Here is a 19,657-nt window from a genome sequence, read left to right on the forward strand (position 1 = left end):
CTGTGTGTTTTGCTGTTCATTTAAATTAATCGTACGCCTTCAACAGACCCAGAAATGTTGACTTTCATGTGAAAGTAGAGTTATATCTTGTGGAAATGTACAGAATAGCAGAGACTCTTTCTGCTTTTTTTTTTTTTGATTGCTGCTTCTTATCTTTTACACTTAATTGCCAAGGAACTGATAGCTTCCACCCAGCTGCTGTGACTCTCACACTGCTATAATTACATCACTATCTCTACTTCTTTTTAATCTTTCCTTATGGTCCTTCTCCAGGATGCTACTAAACTTATGTAGCTAGTGATCCTTTGAGATTGAAAGATCCTACGGCATCTGTTCTTTTACTCAATTTCAGAGTGGATTATTGCATGGAAAGATCAGATTTAACCAGCTGCAGACGTTGCACCGATTTAAACTCCTTTACAGTGTTGGAGAGGGGGAAGGGAGGTGACTTTTCTTGCTGGTCCTTATTACGTGCCTTTCCCAAACTGTTAAAATTAAACTTTCACTGCATAAATCAAAGCTAGCCATTCATGAGTGAGAGTCGCTCTTTGCCATTATCAAGAGAAGTCTCATCCTAAGGTGCTTGGAAAGGTTGCTGTCAGGCATTGCAATTCTGTAAAAGCTGTGGCGTTACCTTACTGAGAGGACAATGTACTTTAATTTTGATTCTGAAGTACTGGGAAGAGGTGGGAGGCAGAAGTTTCTTACTCAATAAATGCGTTGCCTGTGCATCGTATTTGATTTAGTGTCTTACAAATACTTTCTACTTCTGTGAGCCTCGTCTTTTAGTCAGTATAGTGGGTTTTGTTTCTTTTCTGCATGATCAATAAATCCGTTAGTGCAATTCACTGGGACTTCTCAAAGCGAAACTCAGTGGAAGACAACAGGATTTTGTAGCTGTTACTGAAAACATCGTTTGGCTTATGATTATATCCCAAAAGGAAGGAGCTTAACTTAACTCTGAGCTCAAGGATGAGTTTGAAGATTGGATGGAATAGAAAATGCAGTTTCACTGCATGTAAATTGACTGCATTTGGGATCACTGAGATTAGTATCAGCACAGGAGGACATTTTGGAGTTCCAGTGTATTTTCTACAGAACTTATGATTGACTTTACTGATTAAAAACAGTTCTTGAACGACTTAGGGAAATGTCTTTCCCCTCATCTGTAGAGTACAGAGAAATTGCTACAAGTGCTGTGGAAATTCCAAGGATTTCTGTCTAACCTGCATCTCTCATCTCAATTTCCTTTACATTTTACTGATGAAATGTTCACTCAGAAGACTTGCATTTAGAAACACGTAGCACTGCTGGATGGCTACCAGTCATCTTCCTGTTGTCCGTGTCTAAGCAGCAAAACAAATGATGAGACGGCTCCCTGTTTTTCAGATCGGTTCTTTGTCACACATCTTTGCAATCTGAAAAACAATGCTTCTCAGTAAGAAGCATTTTCTCTCCGTAAGAAAGAAGTGGGTTTCTTGAGCAGTATTTGGAACATCTGTTTCTGATGACTAGTTTGAACCTGGATCATAAAAGAGGATCTAGGTTTGAAAGGCTGGGGGATTTGGGTCTTTTTAGTCTGGAGAAGAGAAGACTGAGGGGTGATCTGATCAACACCTATAAATACTTAAAGGGTGGGTGTCAGGAGGATGGGGCCAGTCTTTTTTCAGTGGTGCCCAGGGACAGGACAAGAGCTAACGGGCACAAACTCCAACATGGGAAGTTCCATCTAAACTTGAGGAGGAACTTCTTTCCTTTGGGGGTGGCAGAGCCCTGGAAGAGGCTGCCCAGAGAGGTGGTGGAGTCTCCTTCTCTGAAGACATTGAAAACCCGCCTGGACATGTTCCTGTGCAACCTGCTCTAGGTGGACCTGCTATAATTACCAGGTTTAGAATGCTCTTTCTATTTGCATTCTTTCTTGATGTACCTTACCAGTCAGCGTAAGGTAGAATATTCCTGGTTTACAATTAAGCTCTAGTTACTCTCCTTTTCCCTGCAATTTCTGGTAGTTAAAAGTTGTTACAGTAGAATTTTATTCTCTAGTTACAAAAGCAGTTTAGTATTCATACATGATAATGAAAATTGCATGGCATATGGGGGTCCAAAATATTCAATAGTATAGGGATACTGTAATTTATGCAGTTCTTTGCAACTGAAATAAACTGTCTTCTACTCTGCTTAAAAAAATAAATAAATACATAAATCACGCACCCTCTAAATACTGATATCAGTGAGATTTGTTTCAATCTGAGAGTAAAACTTGTCCCCAAGACAGTGAAGACATTTTCACAGAAAGACAAACCTCCGTGCCGTTGTGTTCCTGATGGCGAGGGCTTTCATCAGGTATGCAAATAATGCGTGGGTCCATTTTCAGTATTCCTTTGTCCTTCATCCCATCACAAGAGGATTTTCTCCACCTGTTTGTAACATCATCTCATTGATCAAAATAGAAACTCTAGGAAGTTGTGGCTTTTTTTTATGCCGTATTTATTTATTTACTGTGGTGTGCTGGATCGGCCTCATCCCAATAGAATTCCTGCTGCTATTTTAAAATTTAAATTAAGTAGCGTTAAGTTTTTTTAAAAAATAAAATGGCTAAAGTGATATAAAGTATGTTTTAAAAATGTTCATGTGTTACATGAGAACTGACATCTCTAAATACTTTTGAAGCACTTATTGAATATCCTGGGTTCCCCTTTGCTGGGGATCACAGAATCAGGGAATTGTCAGAGTTGGAAGGGACCTCTAGAGATCATCCAGTCCAACTCCCCTGCCAAAGCAGGGTTGCCCAGAGCACATCACTCAGGACTGCATCAAGGCAGGTCTTGAAAATCTCCAGAGTAGGGGACTCCACGACCTCCCCGGGCAGCCTGTTCCAGGGCTCTGTCACCCTCACCGGAAAGAAGTTTCTCCTCATATTTAAATGGAACTTCACATGTTCCAGCTTGTGCCCGTTGTCCCTCGTCCTATTGCTGGAAACCACTGAAAAGAGTCCAGTTCCATCGTCCTTCAACCCACCCTTTAGGTACTTGTAAACGTAGATAAGGTCTCCCCTCAGCCTTCTCTTCTCCAGGCTAAAGAGCCCCAGCTCTCTGAGCCTTTCCTCATAAGGGAGATACTCCAATCCCTTAATCATCTTAGTTGCCCTACGTTGCACTCTCTCCAGTAGTTCCCTGTCTCTCTTTAACTGGGGAGCCCAGAACTGGACACAGTATTCCAGTTGTGGCCTCACCAGTGGCCACGCTCTTCCCTATGCAGCCCAGGATCCCATTGGCCCTCTTGGCAACAAGGGCACATTGCTGGCTCATGGAAAGTTTGCTGTCCACCAGGACTCCCAGATCCTTCTCCTCAGTAGTGCTTTCCAGAAGATCCATCCCTAACCTGTATTGGTGCCTGGGGTTCTTCCTTCCCAGGTGCAGGACCCTACATTTGCCCTTGTTGAACCTCATTAGGTTCTTCTCTCCCCAGCTCTCCAGCCTGTTCAGGTCACACTGGATGGGATCCTGCGAAGGGACGTGTAGCAGCCGTCCATCAGTGAACACCGGCTGCCTTGCTGGTGGCTTACAGTTGTCCCCTTGCTCTTACCATCTTGGCTGTGTTTTGGTGGCAGTATTATGGAGAAACGGAAATGCTGTTGCATTTCGTACTGCTGTTCCATGCTGTAGTGTCCCAATTTCCCATACATATCCGTTTGCTGTTCTTTGCATGTGTATTTTTATCAAGGTTTCTGATATCAGTATTCCATTATCGATTTCCTGCTGCACAGGGGAACTCGATACACCGTTATTTGCTGTAGCTTTTATTTTCCTTTTGTTTGCTGGTTATGTTTTCATCTTTCATGTGTTATCATTAAGTCAATGAGTTGGGCAAATTACCGCAAGTGATCCTTTTCAAAGTCCCTTTTCATATCCCCTGCTTATTTTTAGTGTTGCGAGATTAAACGGTTCTGTAACTATATTTGTTCAGAGGCTACTTCAGGGATGCTAATTATATTGATAACAGGTGGGAATTCCCACGGGATTTTTTCCAGATGCTATCTCTGTTTCTTGTTGCTTTATGAAAGTAGAAAGTGTTGCCTATAGAAAAACAGATACTGATCCAGAGCTGTGGAGAATACTGGAGAAAAAAAAAGTGTTTTATATGATTGCCAGTTTCTACATAGTGTTTAGTGGAGAACTCAATTTTTTTCTTTTTGGTCTGATTTGGGGGACTGCAATGCAGCAGAACATTTATTACACAAAGCTCTTTTATGTCGTATGAATAGACAGACACTTTGTCAAGAGATTATTTTTTTTTTTTTGATCCATTTAGATGTATATGGAAAGCACTTCAAATAACTAAGTAGAACCAGCTAAGGAAGCAATAAAAATGAATAATAGTCCAGTATAGTAAACACAAAATGGGCTAATTATAGTCTGAAATCAAATATTGAAGTTGGATTTCCAAATTTTTAGTGTGCAGCTGTTCATTCTGGCTCTAGAAGAGAACAGGAATTGCACTCTGCAGCAGAAAGAAGCTCGTTGTGCAGAGGATCCAATACTGTATCCTTTGTGATCCCAACTGGAAAGGACATTGTAGAGATAATGCGAGATGGACTCAGCCAGATTTACTGGCATGTATTTATTGGGCTCATCAGCTTTTTCTCTTTAGCTCTCCTCTTTCATCTTCCATTTGCCTTAGTTCTTGGCCCCACAATGTTTTGTGAGTATATATTATAGGTCATCTAGTTGAGTAATTGTCAGTGTGGTTAACCCTTTCGCTTTGTTACAGACTCTAAAGTGCATTATCAAATCATTTAGAAACCTAAAGCATTCTGTAGTCTTCTGTAGAATCTTATTTATTCAAATCTTTTAATGCTATGGAATGAGATTAACCTTCATGGAATGTCCTGGTTTGAGGTAAACCAGAATCATGGAATTGTCAGAGTTGGAAGGGACCTCTAGAGATCATCTAGTCGAACTCCCCTGCCAAAGCAGGATTGCCCAGAGCACATCACTCAGGACTGCATCAAGGCTGGTCTTGAAAATCTCCAGAGAAGGGGACTCCACGACCTCCCTGGGCAGCCTGTTCCAGGGCTCTGTCACCCTCACCGGAAAGAAGTTTTTTCTCATATTTGAGTGGAACCTCCTATGTTCCAGCTTGTGCCCGTTGTCCCTTGTCCTATCGCTGGAAACCACTGAAAAGAGTCCAGCTCCATCGTTCTTCAACCCACCCTTTAGGTACCTTCTGCTTTTGTGATTTTAGGTTCAAACCTGCCGCTAGAATAGAGCTTGGGACTTGCAATTCAGAAAAGTTTCAGTTATACTGGAATCGGTCGCTGTGTTTATAAGGTGCCGTTGGCATGAGTGGCACCTATTCTTATCAGAGTAATGGGGTCTGGGTGGTGCTTGAAGCAACATCCCCCCCCCTGTTTCTCAGTGCTCAGCAAGGAGACATCTGTCTTCTCAACGACAGACAATTCGGTGAGCTCATGGCTTACCCATGTGAGGCTGAGGTTCTGGCTTAATTCTTCAAGAAACTTCCTGCATCATTTTTGTTAACTTTATTTTTCCATTCCTCAGCTCTCCATTAGGAAAAATGTCTAATAATTTTCCCTACTTGCAAGTATAAGAAAGTTGGTCAGATTTTGATCATGAAGTGTTTCGATATAAAAAGGTCCTTAGGCCCTGTAAAGAGAAGAAACACCACAAGGTCCAGACTTTTTGTCTGTCCTTCCTTCACCCCATTCTCAGTTACTTTCTCTCTTTAGCCTATTTGAAACAATCGAGTCAAACCCAAAGGTTTCCCCGCTTTCCTCATGGAGAGTATGAAAAATAGGAAATTGTTAGTTTTCATGTGCCTCAGTAAAGTTAAGACAACGTTTAAAAAAAAAAAAAAACTAAAAAACAAACAAACAAAACAAAACCAACTGCATTATTATGTAATTTTGAAGCATAGTAAATCAATAACGTTAATTCCACAATATGCATTAATTTCTTCTAAATTCCTTCTGGTTTGTGTGAAAATGACACTTTTGAAGGATCTAAATAGATTCTTTTTGCTTTGTAGGTGGTGGACTGTGCTTGGGACGAGCTGGTGAAGATCTATACTCCGTCGTGTCTGGCAGTTCCTGTCTAGAGAGAAAACGAAGGAGATCTGAGACGCCGGGAACCGTTCTCTCTTCCCCCACAAGCGGACTTGTGTTAAAGTGTCAACTGTGTCACTAATCTCAGTGTCTCTTTTTCAGTTGAATGGAGTGTTGTGCGCTTCAGCACGTGGAGCTTTTAGGGCTCGGTTTATGGTACAGGTAATACTTGAGCCAGCAAAGTGTTCAACAGCTACTTAATGGCCAAAGAGCGACCATAGCAGATATGAACTGGTGTCTTCAAAGCAGAATCACCAACACAATTTAGTGATCTCTCTGGCTAATGATGAGAGCAGAGGCCTTGAATCCTCTTGATCCTTATAAAGAATAAAAGCGACTGGCAGTGTATTCTGAGATAACATCACTGTAGAAAAGAAAAAAAGCGGCTTTTCACTGTAAAATACTGTAGCGTCAACCTGAGGTTTGTATCACTCAGATGCATTTATATTTATATGTTTTGCTGTGACTCACATTGCATTATTTTCTTGTGCAATATGATGAATACTCTTGATGGACAGTAAATGTCATCGTTTATAGCCAGCTGATTTGTTTGACCTTTTTGATTGCCGCTTCACAAAGATGGTAAAGATTATTTTCATACATTTTTTCCCTTAGATCTCCTGAAGTAAACCAGTTGATGAAGTCATGCAGAAAGATACTCTGATGATAGAGAAAACACTTAGGAAAAAATGAAATATATGCAACACTAATTGGATCACAATCCTCAAGATTTAGAGATAGGACAACCATCTCTTTTATTAGGCTTGTCTTCTATTTTCACTTGGGAAGTTTTTCCAAGAGATAGAAGAGGAATGTGGTCGTATATTCAGTGTTCCTGGACCTCTGACAACCTGGCCAAAGTGAGAGCTGGTGTCCAGACCATCATATGTGCAGATAAACTGCATGGCATCAACATAGAGATCCAGTGTGGCCAAGCTATTATACTTCCAAGAATATGTCTGAAGTGTTATAGGTACGTTGAAGTACTTTGCATTCCCATTTTGACTCCTCAGTTCACATGCTGGTGTTTTCACCTGAGTTTTTCTGGGGCAGGGAGAGATGTTAATTTTTTATTCTTCTCCAGTCTCCTTTGGATACTCTTTCAGGATTTAACTGGGAGAGTCCTGCAGTTCTCATTGGTGTATATTAGCCTTATCTCCTGGTTTCCTGCTAGCTTATTTTATTTTAATTTTTTTACCTTCTTAACGCCGTCTCCTTTCTTCTGTTACTCCATATCAACAAACTTTACCATCAAAAGACTCTTTGCAGGTTGGGTCTTTGCAGAGCTTTGGCTGGGTTTTCACAGTCTCCTGTTAACAAATGCTGTGCACTTCTGGGTTGCACAACTCATATATCAAGCAGTAGCAGACGCTGCCAGACCTGCTGGCTGCTTTGAAGAAATGAAAGAGAGGATTCAGCAGAGCTGAGACCCGCAAGTTGCAAGGAAAGAAAGATAAAATCAGAGAATGGTTAGAGTTGGAAGGGACCTTAAAGATCATCCAGTTCCAACCCCCCTGCCATGGGCAGGGACACCTCCTACCAGACCAGGTTGCTCAAAGCCCCATCCAGCCTGGCCTTGAACCCCTCCAGGGATGGGGCAGCCACAGCTTCTCTGGGCAACCTGTTCCAGTGCCTCACCACCCTCACAGCAAAGAATTTCTTCCTGATATCTCGTTTAAATCTCCCCTTTTTCACTTTAAAACCATTACCCCTTGTGATTGTGCTACCTTGGAGAAAGAGCTGGGGATCTAGCATGTAGCCACAGGGAGATATGCATATATTGGCTGGCTGTTAGAGTAAGACAGAAAGAAACCCTCTTCTACAACACAAGACTTTGGATCCCAGTAGGATCTTACATTTTTCTGTGTCAGTGCAAACTGGCCCCAGAATGCCATCTTCTTGAGCTGAATTATTAACAAAAAGTATATTTTCTTTTTCTGACAGTGTGTTGCACCAAATTCCAAATGTTTACTGCACTTTAATTCCATGTGCTGAGGAATGATGCCACGATAGAGCTGAGCTGCACACAGCTTTCAGCAACACCATGGACCATAAAACCTAATTTTAGGCATTAAAATTGATTGTTTCAACTTTAACAGTTACTCCACTCTGCTGCTTTATCTCCCTTTTTTTCTTAGACCACAAGTTACTTGTCTGAGTGAATGGAACATTTTGGTGGTGGGTATGTATTTTATGTGCCTGTTCCTGGGGGAAAGGAGGGGGATACTGTAGACTGCCACTGTAGCCTGTGAGCTGGAAGGGAAAATTTGGAAAAACCTAGCACGTGGTGGGGGTTGGGGGGGGAAGGGAATTCTGAACACACAAACACACTCAACACATGGATTAAACCTTTTCTTAGCTGCCTTCTCTCCCCTCCTGTCCTGGTTAGCCTCAGTGCTGAGGGTTGCTGCGTCCAGATTTAATTCTCTTGAAAAATGAGCACATCCAGAAGATGGACATAGTAAATAAAAACTGTGGCCTTTAATCTTCCTGCATGATCTTTGAATGGAGAGAATGTGCTGTAACATTTCTGCACTGTAACAGAAAAACCGATCTGGCAATAGTTGTTGCTGATTCTTAATTCTCAGGGAATGTTTGCTAGAATTGTTTTAGAGAAATACTTCTTATTTTATGACCGTAATGCTAGCTTCTGATCTTTTTTCATTTACTGAGACAGACATTTAACAGCAACAATCTTAAAGATGTAATGTGTTCTGCTTTTCAACTTGCTCCTGTGGAAGATTTTTTGTTTTTTATGGGAACCACTGGGTTTCTCCTTGGTTCAAGAAAAATACTGATTAATTATGTTCTAAAGGAGTGGATTTGCTGTTGTATAATGCTATTAAATTAATTGCACACAGTATCTTTGGCTACACTCTTGTATTCACTTCCTTAATTAAGAAATGTTGATCAAAAAGTAAATGCAGTGAAAGATAGAATATGTTACAAGTGAAGAGTATCGTAATCATGGTTTGCCCGGTGTGAATACCAGGTGACAGTCGCATTTGTCCTCTCTACTTTTAGAGACCATACTTTAGGCATCTTTGCCCGGCTCTATGTCCCATCAGCTCTGCATTTTGATAAAAGAAAGCTGGTTTAGATGATTCTTTGTGTCTGCTTGTGCAGGCTGCACGTCAGTGGTGTCTCTCTTTCAGCCAAGTCCAGTGCTGGCCTTAAGTGTTGCTGCGCAGGATGGGTGTACCAAGCCTGTGATGGGATGAGGAATGGATACAAGTCTGCACAGCGCTTCCTCTATAGAACTCGTGGTTGCATTACACCCTGATTAGAGCAAACTGGCCATTAGGTATTTTATGTAGATCTTTACCATTTTCATCCAAGAAACCATTTTTTTAAAAAAGATGCCCTTAGGAATTTGACACAAATTTGCTTCACCTTTTTTCCTCTCACCCATGTCATTGTGCCTAGGCAGAATGCAGAGCTGAACATAATTTGCATCAAAGGATTAGAGTTAAGGCATCATAATCATCTAATTACTGTAGGGAACCCCAGAGCTATTCATTACCATGATGTGTGTGCCCTGCTGCTTGGTCAACATTTAGTGATAGAGTCAGCTTTTGAACTGAGCATCTATGGCTGTCTCTGAAATCACAGAGTCACAGAATGATATGGGGTTGGAAGGGACCTCTGGAGATCATCTAGTCCAACCCCCTGCCAGAGCAGGTCCACCCAGAGCAGGTTGCACAGGAACGTGTCCAGGCGGGTTTTGAATGTCTCCAGAGAAGGAGACTCCACCACCTTTCCGGGCAGCCTGTTCCAGAGTTCTTCCACCCTCAAAGAAGTTCCTCCTCATACTGAGATGGAACTTCCTCTGTTCAAGTTTGTGCCCGTTCCCTCTTGTCCTGTCCCTGGGCACCACTGAAAAAAGACTGGCCCCATCCTCCTGACACTCCCCCTTTAAGTATTTATAGGTGTTGATCAGATCCCCCCTCAGCCTTCTCTTCTCCAGACTAAAAAGACCCAAGTCCCTTAGCCTCTCCTCATTAAGAGAGATGTTCTAGTCCCCTCATCATCTTTGTAGCCCTTTGCTGTACCCTCTCCAGCAGTTCCCTGTCCTTCTTGAACTGGGGAACCCAAAACTGGACACAAGAGCAGACAGTGTGAAGGAAGTACCCTCACTGCAGTGTTGCCTCAAATGGTGTATCTCTGTTGCTTTACCCAGTTCCTTCCCGGTGAAGTGCAGGAGAACTTGTCTTTCCTGAGCGTGGAGTGGTGGAGAGGCCATGGGAGAGTAGTACTGGGCCTGGCCCGAATCTGTGTTGAGAAAGAGGTGGTTTGGGAAGGGACAGCACCTTCCCCTCTGCCCCCCCTTGCTGTGTATAGACAACACATGTTGGGACATGGGCACTTGAGTTCCCAAATCTAGTGTTGGTGCATCCTCACCTTGAGCACTCTGTGCAGGTCTGGGCCCCACCATTTAAGAAGGATATGAAGGTCCTTGAATGCACCCAGAGGAGGGCAACAAAGCTGGTGGGGGAGCTGGAAGAAATGTCCTGTGAGGTGCAGCTGAGGGCTTCGGGCTTCTCTAGTTCGGAGAGAAGGAGGCTGAGGGGTGGCTTCGTCGCTCTCTACAGCTTCCCAAGCAGGAGTGGAGAGGAAAAGCTGAGCTCTTCTCCCTGGGTCCAGTGATAGGACATGTGGGAATGATGCAAAGCTGTGCCAGGGGAGGTTTCGAATGGACATTGGGAAACATTTCTTCACCAAGAGAGTGGTCAAACACCAGAACGGGCTTCCTGGAGAGCAGATTCTCTGTTTCAATAAGCAGTATTGGCCCTCAACGCAGCCTTGCAGCCTGATCCTCTGCAGTGTCAGAAATTCTCTTCTCTAGAGAGGGGACAAAATTGTTCCTTCCTGAGGTTACGCCTAAGTGGAGTCCCGATTACTACAGTATTTCCAGAAAGCACGATTAGGTTTTTTTTTTCCACCTGCACTAATTTGGCAGAAGGCCTTTTTTTTTCCCTCCCACGAGCAGACACTGTCACAGGGATCCACACATCCTTTAAATTGTTGTGTGGGCTTGGGATGAGTCCAAGGGGAGGCTGGTGTAGATGCTTAGGCACAGTCCTTCAGTGCGTTTGGAAGCCAAAGTTGGTCTCTGGTACGTTTAAATGAGAGTTTCAACCTTTATACGTCTTAATATTTCAAGCCAATTAACTGTGAGTTTACATTTTATGCCGCAGTGCGGCTGCTGAAGTGGGTGAAGCACCCCAGGTGGAGGTGGAGCCCCCCCCGTGACTCCAGGGAGGTGACCACAACCGACATGTCATTTTGCCTAATATTTGTTTTAATATTTCAATCAGTGGAGTTTTTGACTAATAGAAACGGACTCAAGTATTAACTAAAGCTAAAGATTTGCATGTAAAAAGAAGATGAAAATACAGCCGCCTTGGTCAGAACCAGAGAACAAAATGGAAAATAAACTGTCATGGAAAATAATTAGGGACCGTTTAAAGTCAAAAGGGAAAAAGCCAATTTAAAATGATAGATATGAGGAGAATCCCCCCATAGATTCTGTGAAGACGAAGAAGAGAAGAGTGAAGGAGGAAAAGAAGAGGCTGCAGTTTTGAGTCAGGGGAGTATTACAGTGGTCCTCACAAAGTCAGTCTTACTCTCACGTTAATGTCAGGCTCTGTCACGGGAACGGGGAACGGGAGGGAGGTGAGAAAAGAGCAGGCAAGAACGAGGGAGTGAGAACAGCAGCCTGATAAAACACAAAAATGGATAAATTGAAGACTAAAAAATAAGAGGCAGGCAAGCTGGAGACAGCCTTTGGTGAGAGATAGTCTTTATCCAGGAACAGACGTCACAAAGTAGAAGGAAGCACTGCTCTCTCTCCATCGGCGAGGGCAGAGGCGACAGCGGCCGCTGGCACGGCCCGTGGCACTGAAGTGGAAGGTGGACTCAGCTCCCGGCTTCCGGAAGCAGACTGCAGGATAGATTTCCAAACATTGCTTCCGTCTTCATCAAAGGAGACGTTTACCCAAAAGGCTGAAAAAAAAAAGAGGTTCCTCTAGTTTTTGCTTAGGGAATGTTATTTCTCTGGTGGCTTACCGCTGTAGTTTAAATTTCAACGGTGCACATGGTTTCCTTTCCCTTATTCCCAATTTTCACCTTCAAACACTCATACCTTAATGCGTATGTACCTCTGTGGTTTCATTCCGTAAACCTTGCCCTGCCTCCTTTCCCTGCCCGTACCAGCTCCACTGCTAGTTGTAACCCAGGGAATTTATAGCACATCCTCTTTGGATGCTCCTTGTCAGGATCTGGTCCACTCTTTTTATGGAAAGTCTCCCAAAACAAAGCTTTGGGTGTCAGGCGTGCTGTTTTCCCACAAGCTGGGTCTTACTAATACCATTCCCGTGGAGAAGGGGGAGGCTGGTTTTGTTTAAAATAAAGGATAACTTTGCTAATCTCACAGAATGACAGAATCACAGAATGATATGGGGTTGGAAGGGACCTCTGGAGATCATCTAGTCCAACCCCCTGCCAGAGCAGGTCCACCCAGAGCAGGTTGCACAGGAACGTGTACAGAAGGGTTTTGAATGTCTCCAGCGATGGAGACTCCACCACCTCTCTGGGCAGCCTGTTCCAGTGCTCTGCCACCCTCAAAGGAAAGAAGTTCCTTCTCATGTTTAGATGGAACTTCCCATGTTCAAGTTTGTGCCCGTTTCCTCTTGTCCTGTCACTGGGCACCACTGAAAAAAGACTGGCCCCATCCTCCTGACACCCACCCTTTAAGTATTTATAGGCGTTGATCAGATCCTCCCTCAGCCTTCTCTTCTCCAGACTAAAAAGACCCAAGTCCCTCAGCCTTTCCTCATAAGAGAGATGCTCCAGGCCCCTCATCATCTTTGTGGTCCTCAATCTCATATTGATGAGCGAAAGGTGCTCTGCTAATGAGAGAGACCTAACATGCACGATGTTAAGGCTCATGATTTATAAGGCTCTGAATAAAAGCAGTTTTTCATTCCCTCGCGTCGCCTGTCACTGCAGGAGAAGTGACAGAGGGCTGGATGTCCGAGAGAACTGTTTCTCCAGTCTCCTGTTAAAACCTTCATCTGGCAAGTCGAGAGAAGGGATATGAGCTTATTTAAACTTTACCGGGCTTTAAAACATCACTTCCGAACACTCTGTGCGGTTACCAATTGTTAGTGACTTTCCAAGGGAAGCCCCCCTGCTAGAAACGGGTTCTCCCTGATTTCTCACCCGCGGTTCCCATCTCGGTTCCCCCGCCCGAGAAGGGGCTCCCTTTGGCGAGCGGGAGGGCGGCGGGGGAACGCCGGGGACCCCACCAGGAGGAAGCTGGGGGGCTGCCGGCGGGATGCCACCGGCGGGCTCGACGGATGCTTTTTCCTGGGAAGCCGTACGCTTTTGGGGAGAGAAAAGCGGTTCTGCCCGGCTCGTGCAGGCGTTGGGGGGGGGGGGGGGGGCTTGTACCCACCTCCCCGCGGCTCCGGGAGACGTGGGGGTTCCTACGGGGCTCCCACGTTATTTTCGGGCCGGTCGCGCTCCCCAGCGATGCTGCGGGCTCCCCCCGTTTATCCCCCGGGGCTGAACGCACCGAGGTGCCGCCGCCCGCCCCGGTCCTCGGTGGGGTTCGGGAGGGCTGGCGGGCGGCGGTAGGGGGCTTCCCACCCCCGCTGAGCCGGGTCGTGCTCCGGGGGACGCGGCGGGGCGAAGCTGGGGGGGGACGAACACCGGGGGCGGCGGGATGGGGGACACACACACAGAGAAGGCGGCGGCGGCCGAGAAGCATCGGGGATTGCGAGGGGACATACCGGGGGCGGGGAGGGGACAGGAGGGGCGGGGAGGAGGGGGACACAGCGGGGGAGGTGCGGGGGACGCGTCGGGAGCGGTTCGGGGAGGGGGCGGGAGGGACACACACACACACACACATAGGGGGCGGCGCGGGTGGAGACACGTCGGGGGCGGCGGCCGCCCCGCCGGGAGCGCGTCCAGCCTCCGCCCGCCCCCTGCCTCCGCCCGTCCCCGTTCCCCCCCACCACCTCCTCCGCCGCCGCCGCCGCCGCCGCCGCCGCCGCGGCGGGTGGCCGGGCGGCAGTGCCGCGGGGCCCCGGCGGCGGGGCCGTGCTCGGGGGAGGATGGTGCGGTGGCGGGGCCGGGCGCGGGGGGTGGCGGTGGCGGTGGCCCACGGGCTGTGCTCGGGCTCGCTGAACATCCTGCTGAAGTTCCTGCTGGCCCGCTACCACTTCGCCTTCCTGACGCTGCTGCAGTGCCTCAGCAGCGCGGCGGCGGCGCTGGGGCTGGAGGCGCTGCGGCGGCGGGGGCTGGCGGCGCTGCCGCCCTTCGGGCCCCGCCTGGCGCGCCCCTTCGCCGCCGTGGCCGCCCTGGCCACCCTCCAGTCCACCCTCACCCTCTGGTCGCTGCGCGGCCTCAGCCTCCCCATGTACGTCGTCTTCAAGCGCTGCCTCCCCCTCGTTACCCTCCTCACCGGCGCCCTGGTGCTCCGCGACGGCATGCCCTCGCCCGGCGTCCTCGTCGCCGTCCTCATCACCACCTGCGGAGCCGCGCTGGCCGGTGAGTTGCGACCGCCGCGCCACCGGAGGGACGGGACCGGGGCTGCCCCGACGGCTGCGCATCTGCTCCACCGGCAGCCCCCCGCCGCTCCCGCTGGGCTGCGGGCTGGGACGGGGCCGGCAGCGGGGGGGAGAGTGGGGTGGGGGAAAGGTGCGAGGGTACGGGGGACCGTGCAACCCCGAGGGGGCGGCTGCAGCCCCGCTGTGGCAGGCGGAACCGTACGGGGCCAGGTGGGACCTTGCGGGGTGGCTGCAGCCCCGCTGTGACAGGTACGATCCTGCAGGGCTCAGTGCGACCTCAGGGAGATGGGTGCATCCTTGGGGGGGGGGGGTGGTGGTGTTCGGTGTAGCTCTATAGGGCTCGGTGCAGCTCTATAGGGCTCGGTGCAGTTCTATAGGGCTCGGTGCAACCTTATGGGAGTAGGTACAACCTTATCGCAACCCTATTAGGGAAGATGCAAACCTATAGAGGGAGGTGTGGTCTTACGGGAGGTGGGTGCATCCTTACAGGGGCAGATGTAATCTTCTGGGGGCAACTGCAAGCCCGTGGGGGCAACTGCAGCCCTACTGGGGTAAGTGCAATCTTACAGGGGTAGGTGCAAACTTTGGGGTCAGCTGCGACCCCCTGCAAGACCAGAGGTCCTACATCTGTTGGTTTCCAGCCGAGGTGTAGGTGGGGTGGGAGTCCCGGCAATGCTCCTGGGTTGGGGGCTACCCCAGGGAACAGAGCACACACACACAGTGAGTAGCTTAGGCTGCAAAGAAGCCAGACTGGGGGGCTCAGCAGCTGTGAGGTCCATGCTGGGGGGAGCGGGAGGGCAGGAGGAGGGCCTGGGGGCTGGGGGGCAGGCAGCCTGGCCAGACAGAGCTGACGTGTGCCCGCGGTGGCAAGAGGATGCCCAGCGTTGCTGTGTGTATGTGCGATTTCAGCGGCAAATCTCCCGTAGTGTCTTCATAAAAGGGAGAACACAGTCTGATTTTGGCTGCGGGATTTATGGGGGAGAGTAAAAGACAGTCAATAGCTTTGCAGCATGCAAAAAGAAATTAAATATATGTATCTGTTGAGAGGTGTGTCCAACCTTGGCATAAACATGACAAATCCTAGGAGTTACAGAAAGAGCACTGATACCTATTTCCTAAATATCCCCCCATCCCCAAAACAGTGCTCTCTTTTTGTCTCGCGTGCAAAAACCGTGCTTGTTTCCTCCTGTGACTCTCCCGACAGGAGCTGGTGACCTGACCGGGGATGCCATGGGCTATGTGACAGGCGTGCTGGCCGTGCTGATACACGCTGCCTACCTGGTGCTCATTCAGAAGACCAGTGTAGATAGTGAATACGGACCCCTGACAGCTCAGTACGCCATCGCCGTTTCGGCCACCCCTTTTCTCATCATCTGCTCCTTTGCCAGCATGGATTCCATCAACGTCTGGTCCTTCCCGGGTTGGAAGGACCCTGCCATGGTATGCATCTTCATCGCTTGCGTCCTGATTAGCTGTGCCATGAACTTTACCACCCTTCACTGCACTTATATTAACTCGGCTGTGACCACCAGCTTCGTCGGGGTGGTGAAGAGCATTGCGACCATCACGGTGGGCATGGTGGCATTCAATGATGTGGAGCCCACAAAGTTATTTATAGCCGGTGTTGTGGTCAACACCTTGGGGTCTGTCATTTACTGCGTGGCCAAGTACATTGAGACCAGACGGCAGAGCAATTACGAGGATCTGGAGAAAGAAGCTAGAGAAGAGGAGGGGAAAAGGCAGGCTGGGGACCAAGCACTGTTTGCGATGGAGGCGATTTCCCAGGAGAAGGGGGCTGAGGAAGCAGCAGTGGAAGGATCAGCCACGGGGGACAGCCAGAGTGGAGAGGCAGAGAAGGACAGCCCTGAGAAACCTGCCAAGGGACCGGCGGTCCAGGGGAAAGCCATCAGCACACAAGAAGTGAACAGGAGCTGGCTGAAGGATGCCTATCTTGGAGTATGGAGGTTGGTGAGGGGTGCTAATTATATAAAGAAGGATTATTTGATAGAGAATGAAGAGCTACCAAACCCTTAAAAAACAGGTTTGAAAACCTATTGCTTGAGGACAGACACCTGGTTCTCTGTAGAGGGGGAAAGGCAGAGCATACATTTCCACATCAATGCTGACAAATCCAAATCACGTAGGATGACTTTACCTCATTGTCAAAAAGCCACAGGTCAGAGTTTGCTCATGCTTTGGGCTTGCTTTCAGCTGCTTTCGGTCCATCAGTTTAGACCCACCACAGCTAAAGGTGCCGAGTCCTCTGCTGTGGACACAGAGAGAGTTGGGTCTTGGGAAGTCACGGGGTGTTTGCCCAGCAGCCTGGGCCGTGGGGGACACCAGTACCATTGAGTGCCAGTGACACGGCGGTGGCCTGTAGCTTAGCTTGTGTCTGGAGCCTTGTGATCTTAACACCGTTCGGAGGCTCCGTCAATGTGCTTCCGTATCTGTATCCGTCCAATTATAGGTACTCTATATAAATATATTCCTACAATATATAAGCTCCCATTAACTGTACTTCTATGTGCTCCTCTGCGTCAGTACAATTGCAACAGAGCTAGAGGCTGTGCCACTTCAGTTATATTGGGGTAAAATCACCCTCTTAACTGAAGAATTGAAACTCTCCCTGATGCTGTGGCCAGGCTGGACCTTGGACCTGGTTTACATGGGGTGGGTCATGTCTTCAGCAGAAATACTTCTGTCGGGCAGTGGTGAACATGAGAGCAGAACCACATCCGGAGCTATGGTTAGCAAAAGGAGGATGTTTTTCTCTGAGCTTTAACTACATGTAGCATTGGGAATAGTAGCTTGACCCAAATAAAAGAGTTCGGAAGCGTTGGTATGTATTAATTTGATTTGGGAGGGCTATAAAAAAAAAATTAGGGAGAAAGCGTGTGCCTTGTGCTATCCCCTCCTTGTACCCTAAAGTCAAGTGAATCAGAGCCTGGGCTGGAACCTAGGTGTCTCCATCTCCCTCTCCCAGAAGTATGGGCTGATAGCTGAACTGGGGACACCATCTCTCCAGGGTTCCCAGGGCTTGCTTTTGGCCATGTGTCGGGGACACGGCTTTGTGCGTCTCAGCCCTGGCTTGTCCCCACGCTGGGGTGAGCAGTGGAAGGAAGGGCAGGCAGGGAGCTGGGGTGTGCTCCGGCAGATCCCACGGCCGAGCGCTCGCAGCCACCGAGACGTCGGTGGCTTTGGTGGAAACTGCTCCCCTGTCCCCAGACCGTCCCCATGGGCTGCAAGGGGCAGAGCTGCCTCTCCCCCCTGCCCGTTCCAGCCCTCCCATGGGAAGCAGATGCTCCAGTGGGGCCTCTACGGAATATGCTGATGTTTTGTACCAGGGGAATGGGAAAGACTGGGGTAAACAAGCATTTGAGTACTCCTTAGCCTGGGGACGCCCTTTCAGGAGGCAGGGGTCCTTGGGGCAAACCTTTGCTCAGAACCAGGCAGAGAAGAGATTTAACTGCGAGTCTTCCTCATGCCAAAAGGGTGCCCCAACCATCGGGCCATCTTGACCACAGGCTGAAACAAGTTGTTATCGTCTGCTGAGAAAACGAACCAAGTTTTTTGTTGTTGTTGTTGTCGTCGTCGTCGTTATTGTTATTTATTATTATTATTATTATTATTATTATTTATTAAGCCACTGAACTGAAAATCGATTATCCCCGCAGCCCTAATCAAGCAGTGCCTAGCCCAATGCCTTCTCAAGCCAAGCAGGCAGCATTAGCCTCGCAGCACGTTCAGCACCGAAATCCAAAATGAGCAATTTACCCAGCAGGGAATATTTACAAAACTCATCTCCGGGGGAGCTTTAGATTCTTGTCAATAAAACGCAGGCGGAGGAGGCATCGGGTGCCACAGCATGTTTTTCGAGTGAGCGCAGAAATTGGGTGACCTGGCGTCACCCAGGAATTTTGGGACAGATGGCTGTGAAGATATTCAGGCTAAAACCTTGTAGCTGCTGAGCTTGGGGCCAGGACCTGGAGCTCTGTACATCACACGTTATGTAGAGCTTGTGAGTATCCAGAGCTTCTGGCTACGTGCCGAAATACCACGTTTACTTTCTGCTCAAGCTCCATACAGCATCTTTTGCAAAAAAAAAAAAACAAACAAAAAAACAAAAAGCAAAAAAAAAAAAGAAAAAAAAAAGCACTATTTCTTGTTTATAGGCTAATATAATAGGATTTTTTTGTTAGGTTTTCAAATGCGTCCCAAAAGAAGTTTGTGCCTATGACATCTAGTTGCTGTATTACTGAACTCGCTACGATGTTGAACTGCGCTGTAATCGTACAGATGGCTGAAGAGAAACCCACATTTCTGGTCTGTCCTCGCTGTGCTCCGTGTTTTCCGTCCACAAGAAATGTGGATCTTTTTACCACCCGGATGCCAGTCTTAGATCCCGTAGCGTTCATTCCGTGTTTGGCTTTCCCTCCTCCCCGAACTCTTGTTGCAGGACTTTTTTCCTGGGGGAGTTCAGTGGTTTTGCCGCTTACTGTTGTTGAATTATTAGTAGAAACTTGCGGAAATTCGAACAGTTCTGACTGTTAAAAAAAAAAAAAAAAAAAAGCTGCTGTTAACAATGTTGTACTTTTGCATGTAAAGTTGAAATGTGATTATATTGTATTCCCTTTATACCTGTAAATTCCCTAAATTAAAATGGGAATTTGGCAAATGCAATCCACTTTTTCAGTAAAAGAGACTGTCGCACAATAAAATAAAAATACTGCCTCGTGCTGAGGTATTTTAATAGCATCAGCGGAAGACTGCAGAATGAGATGTGGGAATAAAATGCGCTGCTTTCCAAAAGCCTTCTGGATTTCTTATTGTTGCTACTCCAGGGTGCTCATTTTGCCTTCATTTATAGTTATTCTTGTGCCTTTAGACCATCCAAGTTTCCTCAGCATGTGACCGCGCTCTATAAATACTGCCAGGGACAGAGGGACTGAGGAGAGAC

The 19,657-nt window shown here is 47.5% G+C and overlaps 2 protein-coding genes across 2 annotated transcripts in view; both read left to right on the plus strand.

Annotated features, from left to right (window-relative positions):
- Positions 1–8,986, plus strand: part of PEX7 (peroxisomal biogenesis factor 7) — a 45,905-nt gene extending 36,919 nt beyond the window's left edge. Inside the window, exon 10 of the mRNA XM_074168772.1 lies at positions 6,049–8,986. Within this exon, the coding sequence (XP_074024873.1) occupies positions 6,049–6,117 (69 nt within the window). The 3' untranslated portion in view covers positions 6,118–8,986. The remainder of the gene's footprint in view (positions 1–6,048) is intronic.
- A 5,258-nt stretch (positions 8,987–14,244) lies between these two features.
- Positions 14,245–16,734, plus strand: SLC35D3 (solute carrier family 35 member D3). The gene is made up of 2 exons (XM_074144255.1): positions 14,245–14,680; positions 15,905–16,734. The coding sequence occupies exons 1-2, from the start codon at positions 14,245–14,247 to the stop codon at positions 16,732–16,734; spliced, it is 1,266 nt and encodes a 421-aa protein (XP_074000356.1).
- The last annotated feature ends 2,923 nt before the right edge of the window (positions 16,735–19,657 follow it).

The sequence above is a fragment of the Numenius arquata genome, chromosome 2 (assembly GCF_964106895.1).
Source record: "Numenius arquata chromosome 2, bNumArq3.hap1.1, whole genome shotgun sequence".
Classification (NCBI taxonomy): Eukaryota; Metazoa; Chordata; class Aves; order Charadriiformes; family Scolopacidae; genus Numenius; species Numenius arquata.

Bases quoted from the DNA above. Each gene is read 5' to 3' on its own strand.
- SLC35D3 (XM_074144255.1), top strand. From the start codon at position 14,245: ATGGTGCGGTGGCGGGGCCGGGCGCGGGGGGTGGCGGTGGCGGTGGCC. The intron at 14,681-15,904 runs GTGAGTTGCGAC...CTCTCCCGACAG, and splicing joins CTGCGGAGCCGCGCTGGCCG to GAGCTGGTGACCTGACCGGG.